This window comes from Felis catus, chromosome E2, assembly GCF_018350175.1.
Source record: "Felis catus isolate Fca126 chromosome E2, F.catus_Fca126_mat1.0, whole genome shotgun sequence".
NCBI classification, from domain to species: domain Eukaryota; kingdom Metazoa; phylum Chordata; class Mammalia; order Carnivora; family Felidae; genus Felis; species Felis catus.
In genome coordinates, this window is record NC_058382.1 from 49,263,040 (window position 1) to 49,280,175 (window position 17,136).

General features: G+C 46.9%; 1 protein-coding gene across 1 annotated transcript in view; it reads right to left on the bottom strand.

Moving 5' to 3' along the window:
• Positions 1-14,680, bottom strand: part of FA2H (fatty acid 2-hydroxylase) — a 53,399-nt gene extending 38,719 nt beyond the window's left edge. The window contains exon 1 of the mRNA XM_003998246.3: positions 14,356-14,680. Within this exon, the coding sequence (XP_003998295.1) occupies positions 14,356-14,625 (270 nt within the window). The 5' untranslated portion in view covers positions 14,626-14,680. The remainder of the gene's footprint in view (positions 1-14,355) is intronic.
• Positions 14,681-17,136: the final 2,456 nt, after the last annotated feature.

Here is a 17,136-nt window from a genome sequence, read left to right on the forward strand (position 1 = left end):
CTACGTTTTGCTGTTTTTAAAAGAAGAAACAAGACCACTGTTTACAAATGACCTCATAATCTCGCTATCCCAGAAATAATATTCCCAAATTTTCCTTTTACGATCTACTAGTTTAAGAGAGATAATTCACTGCTATTGTCAACGTTGGTTACAGATGATTATATTGCCAAAAATAATAGAAGGCACTGAACTGTTTTGCAAGCAAAACAAAACCATAACAACGACAAAAATCAACCTGCCTTATACCTGCTACTTTTTACGGATTCCAATCTACTGATGCAAACTATTCTCTCTCTCCATGCCCGGACATGGAATCTTCTCCCATTTACAGTCGAGGATGTTTATGTTCAGAGAGGTTGACTGGCTTGTCTCCAGGGGTATGATTAGTTCTAGAACACAAGACTGTTGGGTTCTGAGCCTGTGTCTTCTTTTCCACTCTCATTTAACCTAGTTCCAAACTCAGTGCACGTCTCTTAAACTAAGAAAATTGCCATGGCGAGTCCGAGAACTGGCATCTCCTGGTGAGCTACAGCCTGTACTCCATGTTTTACGCTCATTAAACATCATGTTTATACTCGTCGCTACAAGGTGCTTTAAGGGATGATGTCCTTGAACAATCCCAGGACAAACTGTCCTTCTGGGTGTTCAGTGCCTCTTTGATATAGCTACCGCTCAGGGACATCACTTAATACACAATCTGGTGTGGTCAAGGGCAAGAAGGAACTATTTGTTGAACAACACAGGCATACCACCTTCCTGGAAAGAGTCATCAGATTAGGATACCATTATCCTAGAGAGAAATACCTTTCAACTCTGGGTCACAGCTCTAGCTAGACCAGTGCTACCCCAGAGAGCTTTCTGCAATGATGGAAATGTTCTAGATCTGTGCTGTCCAATATGGTCCCCTATGTCTACTGAGCACTTGAAATGTGACTCATGTAACTGAAGTACTGAACTTTGATTTTATGGCATTTTAATTAATTTTAAATTACAAAGCCACATGTGGCAAGGGGCTACCATATTGGAGAGCATAGCTCTGGACTCATATATTCAACTACCACTTAAAATCTCTACCCGAGTGTTTCCTTGGCATTTCAGACGCAATGTGGCCCCAAGGGACTTTGATTACCCCACCCCAAATCTGGGCTTACACCCAAGCATTCACTTCCCATATATCAAACCACCCAGTTACTCAAGTCACCTTGGCATCATCCTCAACTCTTTCTCTTACTCTCAGCGTTTGGTCCATCAGCAAGTTGTAGTGGTTCTACCTCCAAGACATTTCCAATTCCTAGACACTTCCTCTGTCTCAATAGCCGCTCAGTCCAGGCAACCTCCCTCTGTCATCTGGACAATAGCGATGTCTTCTTAGCTCTCTTCCTGCTCCTCCTCTTGGCCCCCTGCAACCTACCCTCCACAAGGGAGCTGGAACAATCTAGTAAAATACAGACCAACTTTGTCAGTCTTCCACTTAAAATCTTCCAGCCTAGTCTCGAAATAAAATCGAACCTCCCCAACGATGACTATGAGCTCTACAGAGGCAGGGCTCCTGCTTCCCTCCCCACTCCACCCCACACCACACTCCTCTTCACCTGCAATGCTGTAGCAGCAGAAGAGCCTCCTTTTGGATTCCTGATGCCACATACCCCAGGACCTTTGCACTTGCTGTTCCTGCTGCTTAGAATTTTTTTTGCTTTTTTACCCAGTTCTCCTTTATGATGACTCCTTTGTTTCCATCAGATATCAGTTCAGAGAAGACTTGCCAGACTACTCCTGTCAGAAGCTGTAGCTGTTACTCTGTCACAGCCCCTGTTCTAAAATACATGATCTATTTTGTTGTATAATATATGCACATATGTATATGTATATACACATAGACTATAACAGTCTACATAAAATATGATATTCTGTTGTAGCTCTTGTCACCACCTCTAACTGTCCTATCTGTCTCCTCCCCTCCACTGGCAGGTATACCCCGTGAAGGCAGTCACTAGTTGTCTTTTTATCCTCAGCACTGAACTCAGTCTGAGCATGAGGAGACATCATCTATGTTTGTGCCTGAGCAGGGAAAGGAATGGTAGGCAGAGGAAGGCAGGCCTGCAGGTCCCCGGGGCCACTTGAGGCTTTTGCCAGCGTCATCTTTGGAGACATCCCGTCCTAACAGTGGTCAGTTCCTCGGCCCAGTTCACTTGTCCAGGTGAAGATAGAATGAGGGCAGCAGGTCGGAACAGACCCCACAGGCCCTAGCTGGGGGAAGGGGCCACACTGGGAGATTAGGATGTCACCACTCTCCAGCTCCTCTGGGGGGTGCGTGGCTTTGCCCAAGAGGATCTGAGCTACGTAGCAACTCGGGTTCTGAAAACATCTATCTCTTGCCGCCTAAGAGAAATCTACCTTTTCTTGGCAGAAGCTGGGGCTGAAGGGGCTTATTATCACCCTATTTTGATTTAATCTACACGTTTCTGTCTTACAGATCTCACGTGATTTCACTGTGGCCACACAAATCTGGTAGGGACGCAGGGAATAAGGGAACCGAGGCCACGAGTGTTTGCATGAGTCACACAGCATCACACAGCCAGGGCACAGGTCTTGGACTGCAGACCCCAGCCTCCTCCTCTTTCTGGATGGGTGGGTGAGAGGGTGGTCTGTCTGCACAACTGCTCTGTGACAAGCCCCACACCAGGAGCCTGGGGATGCTGATTCTTTAGGACTCCCAAGAGACCTGCCCAGCGAGAAACTTTCATGTTCCCAGTTTTCCATCCCTAGTTTCCCTCTGCCCTGAGCCTTCTAGGGCAGTGGGCTGCAAACTTTCCAGGGCTTCTGAGCCACACACAGTATTTGTTAAAAATACGGATTTCTGGAATCTCGCTTCCAGAAATTTTAATTTTATAGATTTGAGGGGTGCCCCCCAGGAGAAAAAAATATATATATATAATATATAATATATATAATATAATATATAATAAATAAATAAATATATAATATATATTATATATTATATATTATATATTATATATTATATATTATATATATACTCATATAATTACATATTATAATATACTATGCTAAGTAATTCTTTGAGTTAGTTTACGTGCATGTTTTTTCATTCAAATGAAACATCAAACTTGTCATCCAAGTCTTCAATCTTTGGACCTCTGTTGCTACTAGAGTAATTTTCCTGAAATCTAACACAGTCTGTAGTGCATACCACACTTGCTTCCATCTAGGTTGTTCGAGTGGTAGAGTTGTTTAGTGACATCTGTACCGGGTGGAATGGTGTCCCTCGCCCCCACCCCCCCACCCCCAACCAAATTCATGTTTACCTAGAACCTGTGAATGCAACTTTATTTGGAAAGAGGGTACCTGCAGCCGTCATGCAGTTAATTTAAGGTCCTACTGGATTAAAGGGGGCTGTGAGTCCAATATGACTGGTGTCCTCAAAAGAAGCGGGGAAATTTGGAGATGCGGACACAGAGATACAGGCAAGGACGCGTTTGTGAGGATGGAGGCAGAAATTGGAGTGGTATAATCTACAAGCCAAGAGATGCCCGCCCCACCAGAAGCCAGGAAAGGGGCAAGGAACAGATTCTCCTTCAGAGCCTCCAGGAGGAAACGACTCTGCCCATACCTTGAAGTCAGACTTCTAGTCTCTAGAACTGTGAGATGATTAATGTCGCCTTTTAAGCCACCTAGTTTGTGGTACTTTGTTACAGCTTCTTGAGAAAGTAATACAATATTACTAGAAATGTAATGTTTTGTTGGGCTTAAGTGTGCGTGTGCGGTGGATTTTTCTTTTAGTTTTCCACTGTTCCTTTAAGAATTTTTCTCTGTGTGATGACTACAATGTAACTACTTAGTATTTTTTCCAATGTTTTCTTATTGAAACATTTTAAACTGCAGTCCAGCTGAAAGAATCTCCCGTGAACACCCAGTAGTATCTCCACTACCTAAAGTCCTACCATTTACATTCCACAGGGTCTTATTGTAAAAGCAATCTTTAAAGCTTTGTATGTATCCACACTAGCTTTTGTCATCAAGAGGTCATATCTACAGGAGTGAGTTACTAAATAAGTATTAAATTTATTTACTTCCCTTTAAAAAAATTGGGTCTAATTCTCATAGAGTAAAAACAAAAACAAAACAAAACAAAACAAAACAACAAAAAAACTACTGATCTTAAGTGTGTAGTTTGATAAGTTTTGACAATTACATGCCTCCTGGCAGCCAATGTCCAAGTCAAGATGCAGGACATTTCCATCGGTCCAGAAAGACCCAGGAATCTTTTTTTAATAAGCTTCTCACTTGATCTTGATGAAGGAAGGTGGGGGCAAAAGCATCCCTGTCCCTTGGCCGGAGGGACGAGAGTTGGAGATTTACAGCGCTTTGCAAGAAAGATACCAGGTTCCCTGTCAGCAAATACAGCTGTTTCACTGCTCTTCCAGCCTCCGGCCACGGGCTGCGGACACACTGAGGGTGGGCACACAGGACCCATCCGTGTGCAGAGCTCCAGCGGCAATGCTGCTTTCACCACACCCCTCCCCGCCCCTGCATTCCCCGCTGAAATCGCTACCATTCCATGACCGCTTGGACACCCACTTTGGACGCCTCCCTCCCTTCCAGTATTGGTGCCTGGGGCCTGTCGCCTGTGTGAGCTTCCCTGAACTCCCTCCAGACTCTCGCCACACGACCTCAGGGTCCAGGGCATGCCAGGCAGCCCCAGCCCCTGAAAGTCAGACTGTTTCCCCAGCACCAGCAACATGGCCCAGAAATGATGCTCAGCCCCTGTCCTGCCCTTTGCTTTCTCTGGTGGAACATGTGACAGCAAAATCCTGGCTGGAATGGAACAGAAGGAAGGCGGTGGGGGGAGGAAACCCTAATGGTTAAAACCTAAAGAAAAACGAATGATTTCATTGGAACAGAATAAAGCCCTCACATGGACCAAAGTATATCTGTGAATGGTTGATGTGTGATAAAGGTGTTTTTTCAGCCAGTGGGAAAAACAATTATTTCATAAATCTATTGGGATAACCGGCTGGTCATCTGAAAAATATAAACCTAAAATAATCTCTATTTTTTTCCTGATATCAAAAAAATTTCAGGTAGATAATAAATTTAGGCAACTACAAAATCATAAAGTAGAGGTGTCCTTTCTAAGAATGATAAGACAATGTTTTATGTTTTAAAGGTTTAATTTTAAAGATTTAAATAGAGAAAAAAACATTAGACAAGTCAAAAGACAAATAACTGAAGGAAATATAGTAATACATATGATGGGAAATGGTTAATATCCTTTACATGTAAGGAGTGATTATCAGTCAGTAAGAAAAAGATGCCCCTTGGTTTAATCTCATGCCTAAAATTTGTCCCTAATGTGTATGCACTGGAAATACTGGGCACCTAGAGACCAGCCACATTGCGGGATCTCTCAGAACTATAGGTCTCTCATCTATGAAATGGGAGAATGGATATCTGCCCCACCTACCTTGAGGGTTCAACTAGAAATCTATGAGAAATATCTAGAAAAATGTAAATCACTATACAAATTTGGATGTGTTACTATTAGCCCTAGAGGCATCGTTATTATCCAAGTGTTCTTTATCTGAGTCCCTGAACATCCAAGTTGCAAAGAATGGCAAAAATCCTCTGAACGTACAGCTATTCACAAGTCAACTGACCATTTGTGAATTTGATTCCTGCTCAGATTGACCACCGCCTCCCCCAAATCCCCAGTCTACCTAGGCAAAGTGATGGTTGGGGTTGCTATCATCTGACAACATACAGTGTTACGAAATGCAAGCTCACTGCAAAGTGAAATTGAAAATCAATGCCAAGGGGCACCTGGGTGACTCAGTCAGTTAAGCGTCTGACTTCAGCTCAGGTCATGATCTCGCAGTTTGTGAGTTCAAGTCCCGCATCGGGCTCTGTGCTGACAGCTCAGAGCCTGGAGCCTGCTTCAGACTCTGTGTCTCCCTCCCTCTGCCCCTCCCCTGCTCATGCTGTCTCTCTGTCTCTCAAAAATAAGTAAATGGTAAAAATGAAAAAAATTAAAAAAAATTAATGCCAAAATACAAAGAATTTAATGAAGTCAGTGAAACTGAAGAAAACTGTTTAGCTCACAATTCTGCAAAATAAGAATTTGGCAAAGTTGGGCTGTTTAACGCTGAAACACAGGTAACCCACAAAGGACGAGGCTCTTCAAAAGAGAATGAATGAATGACCTGTTTATCACAGGATCAAGAAAGATCCTCAGCTCTTAAATACTCTAGCTAAAATGACTCTCTTTACGATCATGCTGTGAACAATGTGAAGTTTGGAATGTCCCACTGTCACTTTCATACAGTTTTGTCAGAAAAACCACACATGTGCACAAAAAGCACACCGCTTGATTCGGTATTTGCTCAATTAAAGGACCTGCCCACGAATGCAATCTTAATTTTGCTGTCAGGTTAAAATAAACTAAAACAATTTTCAGTTTCATTTTTATTTTTTAATTGTTATTAAATTTTTCCTTTTTTAAAAAGTAATCTCCACACCCAATGTGGGGCTCAAACTCATGACCCCGAGATCAAGAGTTGCATGCTCTACCAACTGAGCCAGCCAGGCACCCCTTCCATTTCATTTTAAAAAATAATCGCTTCCCCTCTCCCAAACCCCTGCTCCATTTTCTATGAAAGTTTGGTCTTCATTTAAAGTAGATTCATTTTGGGGCATCTGGGTGGCTCAGTCGGTTAAGCATCCAACTTCGGCTCAGGTCATGATCTCACTGTTGGTGGGTTTGAGCTCTGTGATGGGCTCTGTGCTGATTGCTCGGAGCCTGGAGCCTGCTTCAGATTCTGTGTCTCCCTCTCTCTCTGCACCTCCCCTGCTTGCACTCTTCTCTCTCTCTCTCTCTCTCCCTCTCTCTCAAAAATAAACATTAAAAAAAAAAAGTAGATTCATTTCAAGTGACCTTCTTTCCTAGGAGTCAAAGACTTTCCCATGTAGGTCTAAGGAACAACTGAATTTTTTATGACACCCTGTTTTCCAACCTGCAAAAGCCATTACACTTGGCAGGCCAATGGGTCTTGCTGGGATAACCACTAAATCAGGTTAGTCTGACCTTTTTCTGGCCTGTGGGGGGTGGTGTACAGGATCACAGAGTCTTGATTCAGCCCCATATAGGTGACCCTTAATATTCCTCCATAGCAGTCAGTCTCACAGTGGGGGCCTTGAATTGACTTAAAGATTGGAGGTCTATCTTTCATCCTTGTGGATAAATGAGGCCCGTTTCATAGCCTTTCATTATGATATAAGACTAAGGACTAGATCTTAGGAACTAAGTGGGTTATTATGGACCATTAACATCTGGAACTTATAAAACTAAAACTAGCCATTACTAGAGATCCCTAAAAACCCTGATTCCACTTTCCAGGGGGAAATCTGAGCATCATGCAATGCTAAGCAATGTTGAGAAGGTTCTAATGGGCACAGAAAAAATGTAGAGAACCAGAATTCTACTCCTTTGAAATTCTGTTCCCTTTAAAGGAGAAATTAAGACTACTTCATGTTGGTAATTATCAGTCAAGCGTGTTGTAGATTGCATGGTTTAGTCTACGTGTGTAGTCACATGTTCTTTATCAACGGAATTTCTGGCTACTAGTTTTCCTATGACAGGACTTTACGATGTATCTATAGGAATCAGAGTTCAAATACTTTAAATCCCCCCAAATTGATTATCTGGTACCGGTATTTAAATATTTTGCAATATACAATCAAGACAAGAAAACAAAGTATTTGGAGAATTATGCTTTACAACAAAAAATCTTAAATCCGAGGTTTATACATCATATCATGCAAGATGAGTGGTGATTAGAGAAGATTGGGAACTACTGTTCTGAGACACACACTGTAGAGAGATTTGCATGACAAGACACAGGAAAGAGTAAACGGAACTGGAAATCCAGGCAGCCCAGGTCCTGCCTGAGCACGTCATACAGGCACTTACAGCCACATGGGGCTGGTCACAGCCTTGACAGCAAAGGAGGCTCTTGACTGACATTTTCTTTTCTTTTTTCTTTTTTAAGTTTATTTATTCATTTTTGAGAGAGAGGGAGAGCGAGCAGGGGAGGGGCAGAGAGAGAGGGAGAGAGAAAGAATCCCAAGCAGGCTCTGCACCATCAGTGCAGAGCCCCAGGTGGGGCATGAACTCACAAACCACGAGATCATGACCTGAGCTGAAATTAAGAGTCAGATGCTTAACCGACTGAGCCACCCAGGCGCCCCTTGACTGGGATTGTCTATGGATCACTTCAGGTCTTGTAGGCAGACTCATGGGCATGGGTGAATGGCAGTAGCCTGGTATGGAAGACATTTTGTCAACTCTCTCTGGCTGAGAATAACTGAGGGCGAAGGCAGAAATGAGTGATTCACTTGATAGCCCTCCATCCTTCCCATCAAACTCCCAACTCTTTTAGCCAAAAAGAGGAACTGGAAAGAGACTTAACTTTGTAATTCTTGAAGTATCTAGTGTGTGCTAATATTACCACTTTCCTTTCATTTTCATTTTCTTTTTTTAGTTTATTTAGTTAGAGAGAGAGAGAGAAAACAAGCATGCACAAGTGGGGGAGGGGCAGAGAGAGAGGGAGAGAGAGAATCTCAAGCAGGCGCCGTGCTGTCAGCATGGAGCCCAATGCGGGGCTCAAGCCCACGAACCGCGCAATCATGCGTGACCTGAGCCCAGATCAAGAGTCAGACAGTCGACCGACTGAGTCACCCAGGCACCGCCCCCACCTCCCCGCCCCCACCACCCGCTTTCCTTTTCAATAGTGCACATGCCTCAATTTTCCAAGCAGCACAGTCATTCATTTATTCAAACATTGATTAGTTTCTGTTGGCATTCGTCAGTGTGCTACTGTGTCCTAAAGAGACCCACATGAATCAGACGAGTCCAGTTCTGGGGGTGGGGGTATATAGTTTAGTTGAGGAGATAAGACACATAGTGAAAATACAGTAAACGAGGATGAACATCATGAGCACTGTAACACAGGTACGGGCAAAGTGCGGGGAGCTCTGTGGAAGCAGCAGCATTGGAACCAGACTTAAACCGGGTGGCGGTGAGGAGCCCGCGAGGGCTTAGGAATCCTGCTGTAACATGAAAAGGTCCCAGGCGGTAGGGTGTAGGAAGTACTGGCAGGGAGAGGCCTGCCTGGGAGATTTTGCTGTAAGAATGAGCAGAGCGGGGCTCTGGCCAAAGTAGGGGAGTCGTGGGGAGACATCCTGGAAGGAAGACCAGGAAATTCATGCGGATCAGTGTGTGGTCTGTGCAAGCCATCCACTCTGTCTTTCTAGTTAGTCCCCGTTTCCCCCTCCTTCTACCGCCCTGGATTCTCCAGGACAGAATGGGGATAGTTACTGTTCTGAGGAAGGAAAACACAGATAATCTCCCGTAACATAGTGTTGAGGGGAAGCAGCCATCCAGCAGAGTGCACGTCGTATGATTCCGTTTCAACTGTGCAAATGTTTCTTTGAAATGAGGAGCAAGAGAAATGAGCAACGGAGACTGAGAAGTAACAACCAGGGAGGGGGGTACAGGTGGCGAGGTAGGTAGAGTAACCCCCCTCCCCAGTCTGTGTCCCAACACCTGGAACCTGTGGATATGTTACCTTACATGGCAAAAGGGACTTCACAGATATGATTAAATTTAGGACCCTGAGATGGGGAGGTTTTCTGGATGATTCTGGTGGGCTTAGTGTGATCACAAGGGTCCTTAGAAGTAAAATATGGAGGCACGAGAGTCAGAGAAGAGACATGAGAGCAAAGGTTGGGGCAATGCAATTGCTGGGAGGGGGCCACGAGCCAGGGAATACCAGCAGCTTCTAAAAGTTGGGAAAGGTAAGAAAATGGATTCTTCCCTCGAACCTTCAGAAGGAAATCTGCCCTACTGACTTATTTTTGACTTCTGAACTCTAAACTATGACAGAATACATTCGTGTTGCTTTAAGTCACGGAGTTTATGGCAATTTGTTACAGCAGCCACAGGAAATGATAGTGGAAAACTAAAGGGTGTGGTCTCGGGAAGCCCATGAAGAAAGCGTATCAAGGAAGGAAATTGGTGACCACATCAAAAGTTGCTGCCAGGCCAGGTGAGGCAAGGTGCAAACTGGTGACCGGCTTTAGTGAGGCGAAGGTCCCGATGACCTCGACAAGGGCAGTTTCGGCAGCGGGGTGGGAACTCTGAGTCCTCCTGCACTCAGATATCCTACCCAGTGAGTTACTCAAGCCCTGGAGCTCTGAATGGCCAGCCTCCAAAGGCTGGCAGAACCACACAAGGCAGAGTCCGAGGACTTCTCAGCCGCTCAGAGATGGGTGCACCCTGTGGCATTAGGACACGGCACCCAGAGATGCTCAGACATCCGGGTTACCTGACAACAGTGGCTGGGGCATCCGTGTGTGTAAGATGGGGAGGTAGGAACCACCCTTTCCCAGTTATTAGCCTCTTGACGGCAGGTTCAGAGGGAGGGGAGGATCCTGGCTGGACTATCATAAAAGCTGTAGCTCTCTCATTAGAAAAAGGCACAACCATGTATATCCTTTACACACAAATTCATCTCTTTCACCACTCCCAGAAAATGACCCACAGAACCCCAGGTGCCTCGGTGGCTCAGTCTGTTAAACATCTGACTCTTGATTTCGGCTCAGGTCACGACCTCATGGTTTGTGAAATCGAGTCCTGAGTTGGGCTCTGTGCTGACAGCACGGAACCTGCTTGGGATTCTCTTTCCCCTCTCCCTTCCCCTGTTGTCTCTCAAAATAAATAAATTAATTTTTTTTTAAAAAGGAGAAGCTATTCTTTGGATATTTTCCGAAGTGTGATATCCACTCCACCGATGGTACCCAAGATGATTTTAGGGAATACAAGGGATGAGCCTTTCCTACCTTAATAGCTCTCTATTTTAAATAGCATGTAAAACTTGTGATTTCACTGGTATTATTGCTTAGGGTGAGTAAATGGTAAAATAAAAAGTGAGTCTACTTAAATATTACATGTAATAGTTCGAGGGGTATACGAATTCAGAAAAAAAAAAAAAAAACTTGACAGTGACTCATGGATGACACAAGTCCGGGAAACACAGTATCTATGATCTTGCGAGGAGATGTGAACCCAAAGTGCCTTCCTTTCCTATTTATTCCTTTTAAATGCTGGTTGCAGCTCAGTAAATGGACCTCATGTGCCACTAACAACATGAGCTCCAGTTGGAAGAGCACTGCTCGTATCTCAGCTTGGACTGAGCAGCTTGACCCTGTTAGCCCCTGAGGGCCCAGGAGGAGAAGGGGGCCTGACTTCTCTGCTCAGCCGTAGCTCTGTCACTTGCTCAGGGCAGGCAGCTCAGCTTTCTCAAGTCCAAGACCACGGCCACAGCAGACTTTGTTTCATCCCCACAGTATGTTGGCTCAAACGAGTTTGACTTGTTTTATGTGTGTGTGTGTGTGTGTGTGTGTGCCTTTGCGTGAGTGTGAATGTGTGTGTCGGAGTACCTACGGGTGTGTGAAGGGCTGTGTGGCAAATTGGGGAACAGGGGAAACCAAAGGGACCGGGACTTCTCCCTGGAGATTTCACAGCAGAGCCCCAGGACACTCTCCTTCAAGGACCCCTCCAAGGGGCACGATTCAGAAATGAACTCCAAACAAACAGCTGGGTCATGACATTTCCCTTCCCATCACCCCACCTGGTCCTCACATTACAGAAGCTAGGCTCTGAGCTCAACAGAAGTCAGCATCCATGGCCTGGCAGGAGGAGAGAAGGGAGGTGAAGAAAGTGATATAGGGGGTGCTTGAAGGGCTTAGCCAGAAAAAAGAACAGAAAGTCTCCGTTCAGGCCTTAAGAAGAGGGCTTCTCTCAGTACAGGTACAGGTACATTCCAGATTTCTCCTCTGACTACTTTTCTCCCTCAGTTTAAAGACAACATTATACTAGTCTCCAGGATAGAAATCTACAGACAAAAGCCGACAGGCCACTGCAGTATGGGGTAAGTACGGCTCCTGGTCAAGTTTGACCATGGGTTTGTGATGCGAACGTGACAACCACTACACTACGGAAACTGAGCCATGGGTTTTTAAGTGTGTTATTAGTTTTTAGGTTTTTTTCCCACATCCTCAGACTGGGGCCCAGATATAAAGATGCCTGCAACATGGCCACATTGGGACCCTTGGGGTAACAGGGGAGTGCAGGGGTAGGAATCAAATTCGGTCGCTGTCTTCTCTGAGTCCTCCCTGAGGGTGAGGTAGGGCGAAGCAAAGCAAAAGCATGGGGGGTGGGGCCATCTAGGGCAGCTGTTGGGGAAGGGGGGTGGGTTGGGAGTTTGGAGGGTGGCTCCCAGTAGCCATCACAAGCCTGGAAGTCTCTAGTATTCCGGTCCCAACCTCTCATTTCCTGCACTCAGCTTCAGTTGTATCCACGGCTAAACCTCTGCCCCTTCAGGACCTGGCACCAAACGCCAACTTCCAAGATTCAGCTGGGCTCCCATTGCAGAACGCTGAGCCCTGGTGCTTTACCTATGAAATCTCTCCAATTCAACCCCGTTCTGCCCTTGGTCACAGCCACCATCGTGCCTTCTCCTCTTGCCCAGTCCACGCGGTGGCCTCCTGCCTGGCCTCCTCACACCCACTCGGGCTCCCTGCGTTCCTTTTTGACACTGGAGCCAGGGCGATCTTCCAGAGATGCAAATCTGACCACACCACACCCCTTCCTGAATCCCTTCCCCGGCTTTCTGTCATTTCTTAGAATCGAGTCCCAAATCCTGCCCACAACCTAGGAGGCCCTGCATGATGTAGCCCTGGCTGACCTCTGGCCTCCTCCCCCTTCTCTCTCCATGCCCGCCAGCCTCTGGCCACACTGGATTTACTTCTGTCCCTTGACTGCTGAGACCTTACCCTTCAAAGCCTTCTTGGCACATGCTGTTCCCTCTGTCTGGAATGCTCTTCCCTCCACCCGTCACCAGGCTAATACCCTATTTATGGGTAGCTCTCAGTCCAAATGTTACTTTCTCAAGAAAGCTCTCCTTCAACTTCTCACCTCCAAATCCATATTCTGATAGCACTAGGTAATTAATTACTCTGCAGTTAGTATGTTCCCTCATTAGCCTGTTTGCTCTACGAAGACTGTATTGGTGCTGATGACTGGCGCCTCCCCAGGCCTACCCAGCTCAATGCTGATAACCATCAAGGGACCAAGCCAGTGAGTGAAGAAGTGACTGAAGTATTAAACAAGGTGGTCCGGTGCAGAGCCGCCCGGAACAGTGAGAGGCAAGTCCTTTTATCCAAAGATCTAAAAGCATTTGCTGGGCCCACCCTGAAAGCAAGAGCTAGAAGCAGGGAGCGGCTGTCAGCGTAATGCCCAAGCACGATGGCCCCGCTGTCACCAATCCTACAGCTGAACCTGGGGAAGGCCCAAGGAGGCAGTTTGCCTCTGGCTCGGCCTACCTGCAGCCCTGTGGATAGGGGCCATCTCCCATATCCTGAGATCCTTGGGATGGAGATGGAATCGATTTTGCAGCCAGGTACATTTGGCTTTGGTGCTAACTAGCTCTTTGACTTTGGGCAAATTACAGAGCCTGCTCGAGCCTCAGTTTCCACATCATAAAATAGGGATAACAAATCTACCCCAGGATCAGTTGGAGGTTTAACTACCGTAAAGAGGCTGTACCGCATGGCAGCATGCTGTTCACGGTGCTAATCCCCCCTCCTCTAAAAAACTAGCTTAGTCTTGTCATTTCGGTCTTTTGGACCCCCATGCCCACATGCAAGACAAGCAATACTGAGGGATGGAAGGACATAGTCCACGCCGGACACTGCCCTAACCTCTAGCGATCCAGGGAAGCCCTAGTGCCGGAGAGGGCAGCACCAGGAAATCCAAACTGGCTGAGAAGGGTAACGGATCCGTAACTTTTGGAAGCAGGAGCAGGGTGAGGTGGGGAGGGGAGCACAGGTGAGGATGAAGCAATTATTCAACAGAAGTGAAGGACGGATGCAAAGGGGGAGAGGCTGATAAGGGAACAGGAAAGAAAGGAAAGATTGAGAGTGTGCGCGGCTGGTAAAAGGTGATCCAAATTGTCAGATGGCAGGGGCTGCAGAAGGAACAAGTAGGAAGGAGGGAGCAGATAGAAGCCGGTCAGGGGAAATGTTGGAGAGCAAGGGCAAGTCCTGGTGAGGGGGACCGGTCGTGACCTGTTACCTGGAGAGAAGGGGGAAGCGAAGGTGAGGGCGGAGGCTGTCACCTTGGGTCCTCCTAGAGGGCAGGTGAGCCTGGCTTGCCGGCGAGGGGAGAGTGGGGGAGGGGGGAAGGCGAGTAGAGGGGTGCGACCCCGGGCCGGGTTGTACCTGAGGGTCTCCTTGCAGCTCGCCCACGTAGTACTGCTCGAGCCAGCGGCGCGCGTTGGCCGAGTGCCGGTGCGGCGGCCCGTCCAGGTCGGCGCTAACATCCTCTCCAGCCCGCGCCCGCAGCAGCTGCTCGCCCCCCGGGTGGTGCCGCACGAAGCCAGTGAGGTCGTAGAGGCGGGCCCCGCAGCGGACCCAGCAGTCGCCGGCCGCCAGGCGCCGCTGGACCTCGGCGGGTGAGAAGGAGGCGGCGGGGGGCGGAGCGGGGGCCATGGCGGGAGAGCGGAGCTCGCAGCTGGAAGCCCGGGCTTCTGCTCGGCGGCAGCCCAGCTTGCTTCTAACATCCCCGGAGCCGCGGCCGCCTTGACGGGCCGGCCGCCACCGCACCTGCTCATTTGCATGCCGCTCTCCTATTGGCCGCTCGGCCGGACGCTGCTCGAGCCCGGAGGCGCCCTCTTCCCCATTGGCCCGCAGGAAGCTTGGGCGACGCGTGCGGGGCTGGCCACCCGCTGCGGGGGGAGGAGCGGGGGGCAGCCAGGTGGCCCCGGGCAGGTAGAGGGCGCGCCGGCCAGGTGTGTCCCGTCGCAAGAGATCGAAGGGGACGGGCGGATGCAGGCGGAGCAACTCTTCCTGTCGCGGGTGGCTGCCTGGACGGACATCCTCGGTGGCGTGATCGCTACTGGAATAACTCTTCCGCTGCTGTCTTTTTGGGAGAAATTTGCAGCTTTCGATTCTCAGGCTCCTAGAGGGGGCGAGGAGTCGGGGAGGCAGGGCGAGGACTCGAGTAAGGCGAGTGAGGCTCTGGGCTCGGACGCCCTCGAAGCCGGTAATCACAATATATAATATTTTAACGTAATATTTAAAAGATGTTCACAACAACGTGAATGTACGATTTAATACCACTGTACACTTAAACATGATTAAGATGGTAACTTTTACATTGTGTATATTTTATCACAATATAGAATCGTTTTTTAAGTCATGTTTTTGTAAATAAAGTTTTATTGGAACCAGGGCTAGTGAGGCGAGAGAAGCAAGCTGGTTAAGTGCAGGATTGGATCTTCAATATTTAAATTTCTGGTATTGTGTTCACCGTGGACTTTTTGCATTAATTTCAAAGTTTTAAAAACACTGCGTTAAAATATTCTTTATCTTGATTGTGAAGTGTTGTGGGCACAGACATAAATTGTGCACCCAGAGTGACTGCCTCATTCTAATCTTGTCCTGGGGAGAGGGGGGAGGACCCTGAGGGGAGAACAGAGAATCCAGCTAGCATCTGTCTCTCTCAGGAAGTTATTTTCAGGGTCACCTTTGTGCTCTCCTGGGACTGGGCACCTGTGCCCAGCTGGCCCTGTGAGAAAGCCTGGCCCAGAGGCCTTAGGGGCCACCCGAACAGTAGAGGCATCCAAGCTCAGGACACTTGTCCCTTTCTTCTCTCCCTTCTACTTCTCTCCTGGTGCGTCCTCAGGGAGTAGGCAAGAGTTGGGCTTAGCCTGGGTGGAACCGCTGTCCAACAGGCCTGGAGGCCTTAGGTCACAAATGTTTTTCTCAAGTGGTGAATGCATAGTCACCCTCACCCCATTTCCACACCTCTTCTGTTCCAAATACCTTGCCTGTGCAAAAGCAGTCTGCGGGACTTCGCCATTTGCATTTTACACCATTGCCTTAAACACCTGAAGTTGACCAAGTAGTTTAAGGCATCTGCTCAGAATCGTAACACACTTACCATAGTAATTCCAATGATAGAAATTTGGCCTTACAGATATACTGTATAAGGATGTGTATGTAATAGTATTAATTGCAACACTGCTTACAGGTTAGAAACAACCCTAGTGTTCATCATAATGGAGGACTAACTGAATAACCGATGATGCATTCACACTGTGAAAGGCTATGTAGCCATTAGGAAGAACCAGGTAGATCTGTATGTACTGATAGGGAATAATCTCCAGGACATTTTCAGTGGAGAAAAAAAATAGTGTGCATGGTGGGCTACACATTATTTTGCTATTTTTAATTCTTTAATCTTTAAAAATATTCTGAAAGCAAACAAAAGAGTGTATGCAAATTTCTTTTTTTTTTTTAATTTTTTTTTTAACGTTTACTTATTTTTGAGACAGAGAGAGACAAAGAATGAACGGGGAAGGGTCAGAGAGAGGGAGACACAGAATCTGAAACAGGCTCCAGGCTCTGAGCTGTCAGCACAGAGCCCGACGTGGGGCTCGAACTCACGGACCGCGAGATCATGACCTGAGCCGAAGTCGGCCGCTTAACCGACTGAGCCACCCAGGCGCCCCTGTATGTAAATTTCAAAGCAAAAAGAATGTATTCAACTCAGTGAATTTGCCTCCCAACCCGGGAGCTGGGACATTTTAAAACACCTGCACGTACCTCTGTACTCCAAAACTTCCATCTCTCTGCCTCTCCCCAAGAGGTAATCACGGTGCTGGCTTTTGTGCTTATCCTTCCGTTGCTTTTTATTTTTAATATTTTTATCACGGCTGGGGCACCTAGGTGGCTCAGTCGGTTAACCGTCTGACTTCAATTCAGGTCATGATCTTGTGGTTCGTGAGTTCGAGCCCCACATAGGGCTCTGCACTGACAGTGTGGAGCCTGCTTAGGATTCTCTCTCTCCCTCTCTCTGCCCCTTCCTCACTCTCGCTGTCAAAATAAATAAATGAACTTAAAAAATATTTTAAAAATATTTTTATCACATCTGTGTATATGCTTATACAATATATTATTTAGATTAGCTTAGAGTTTTATGAAAATCACATGATACTG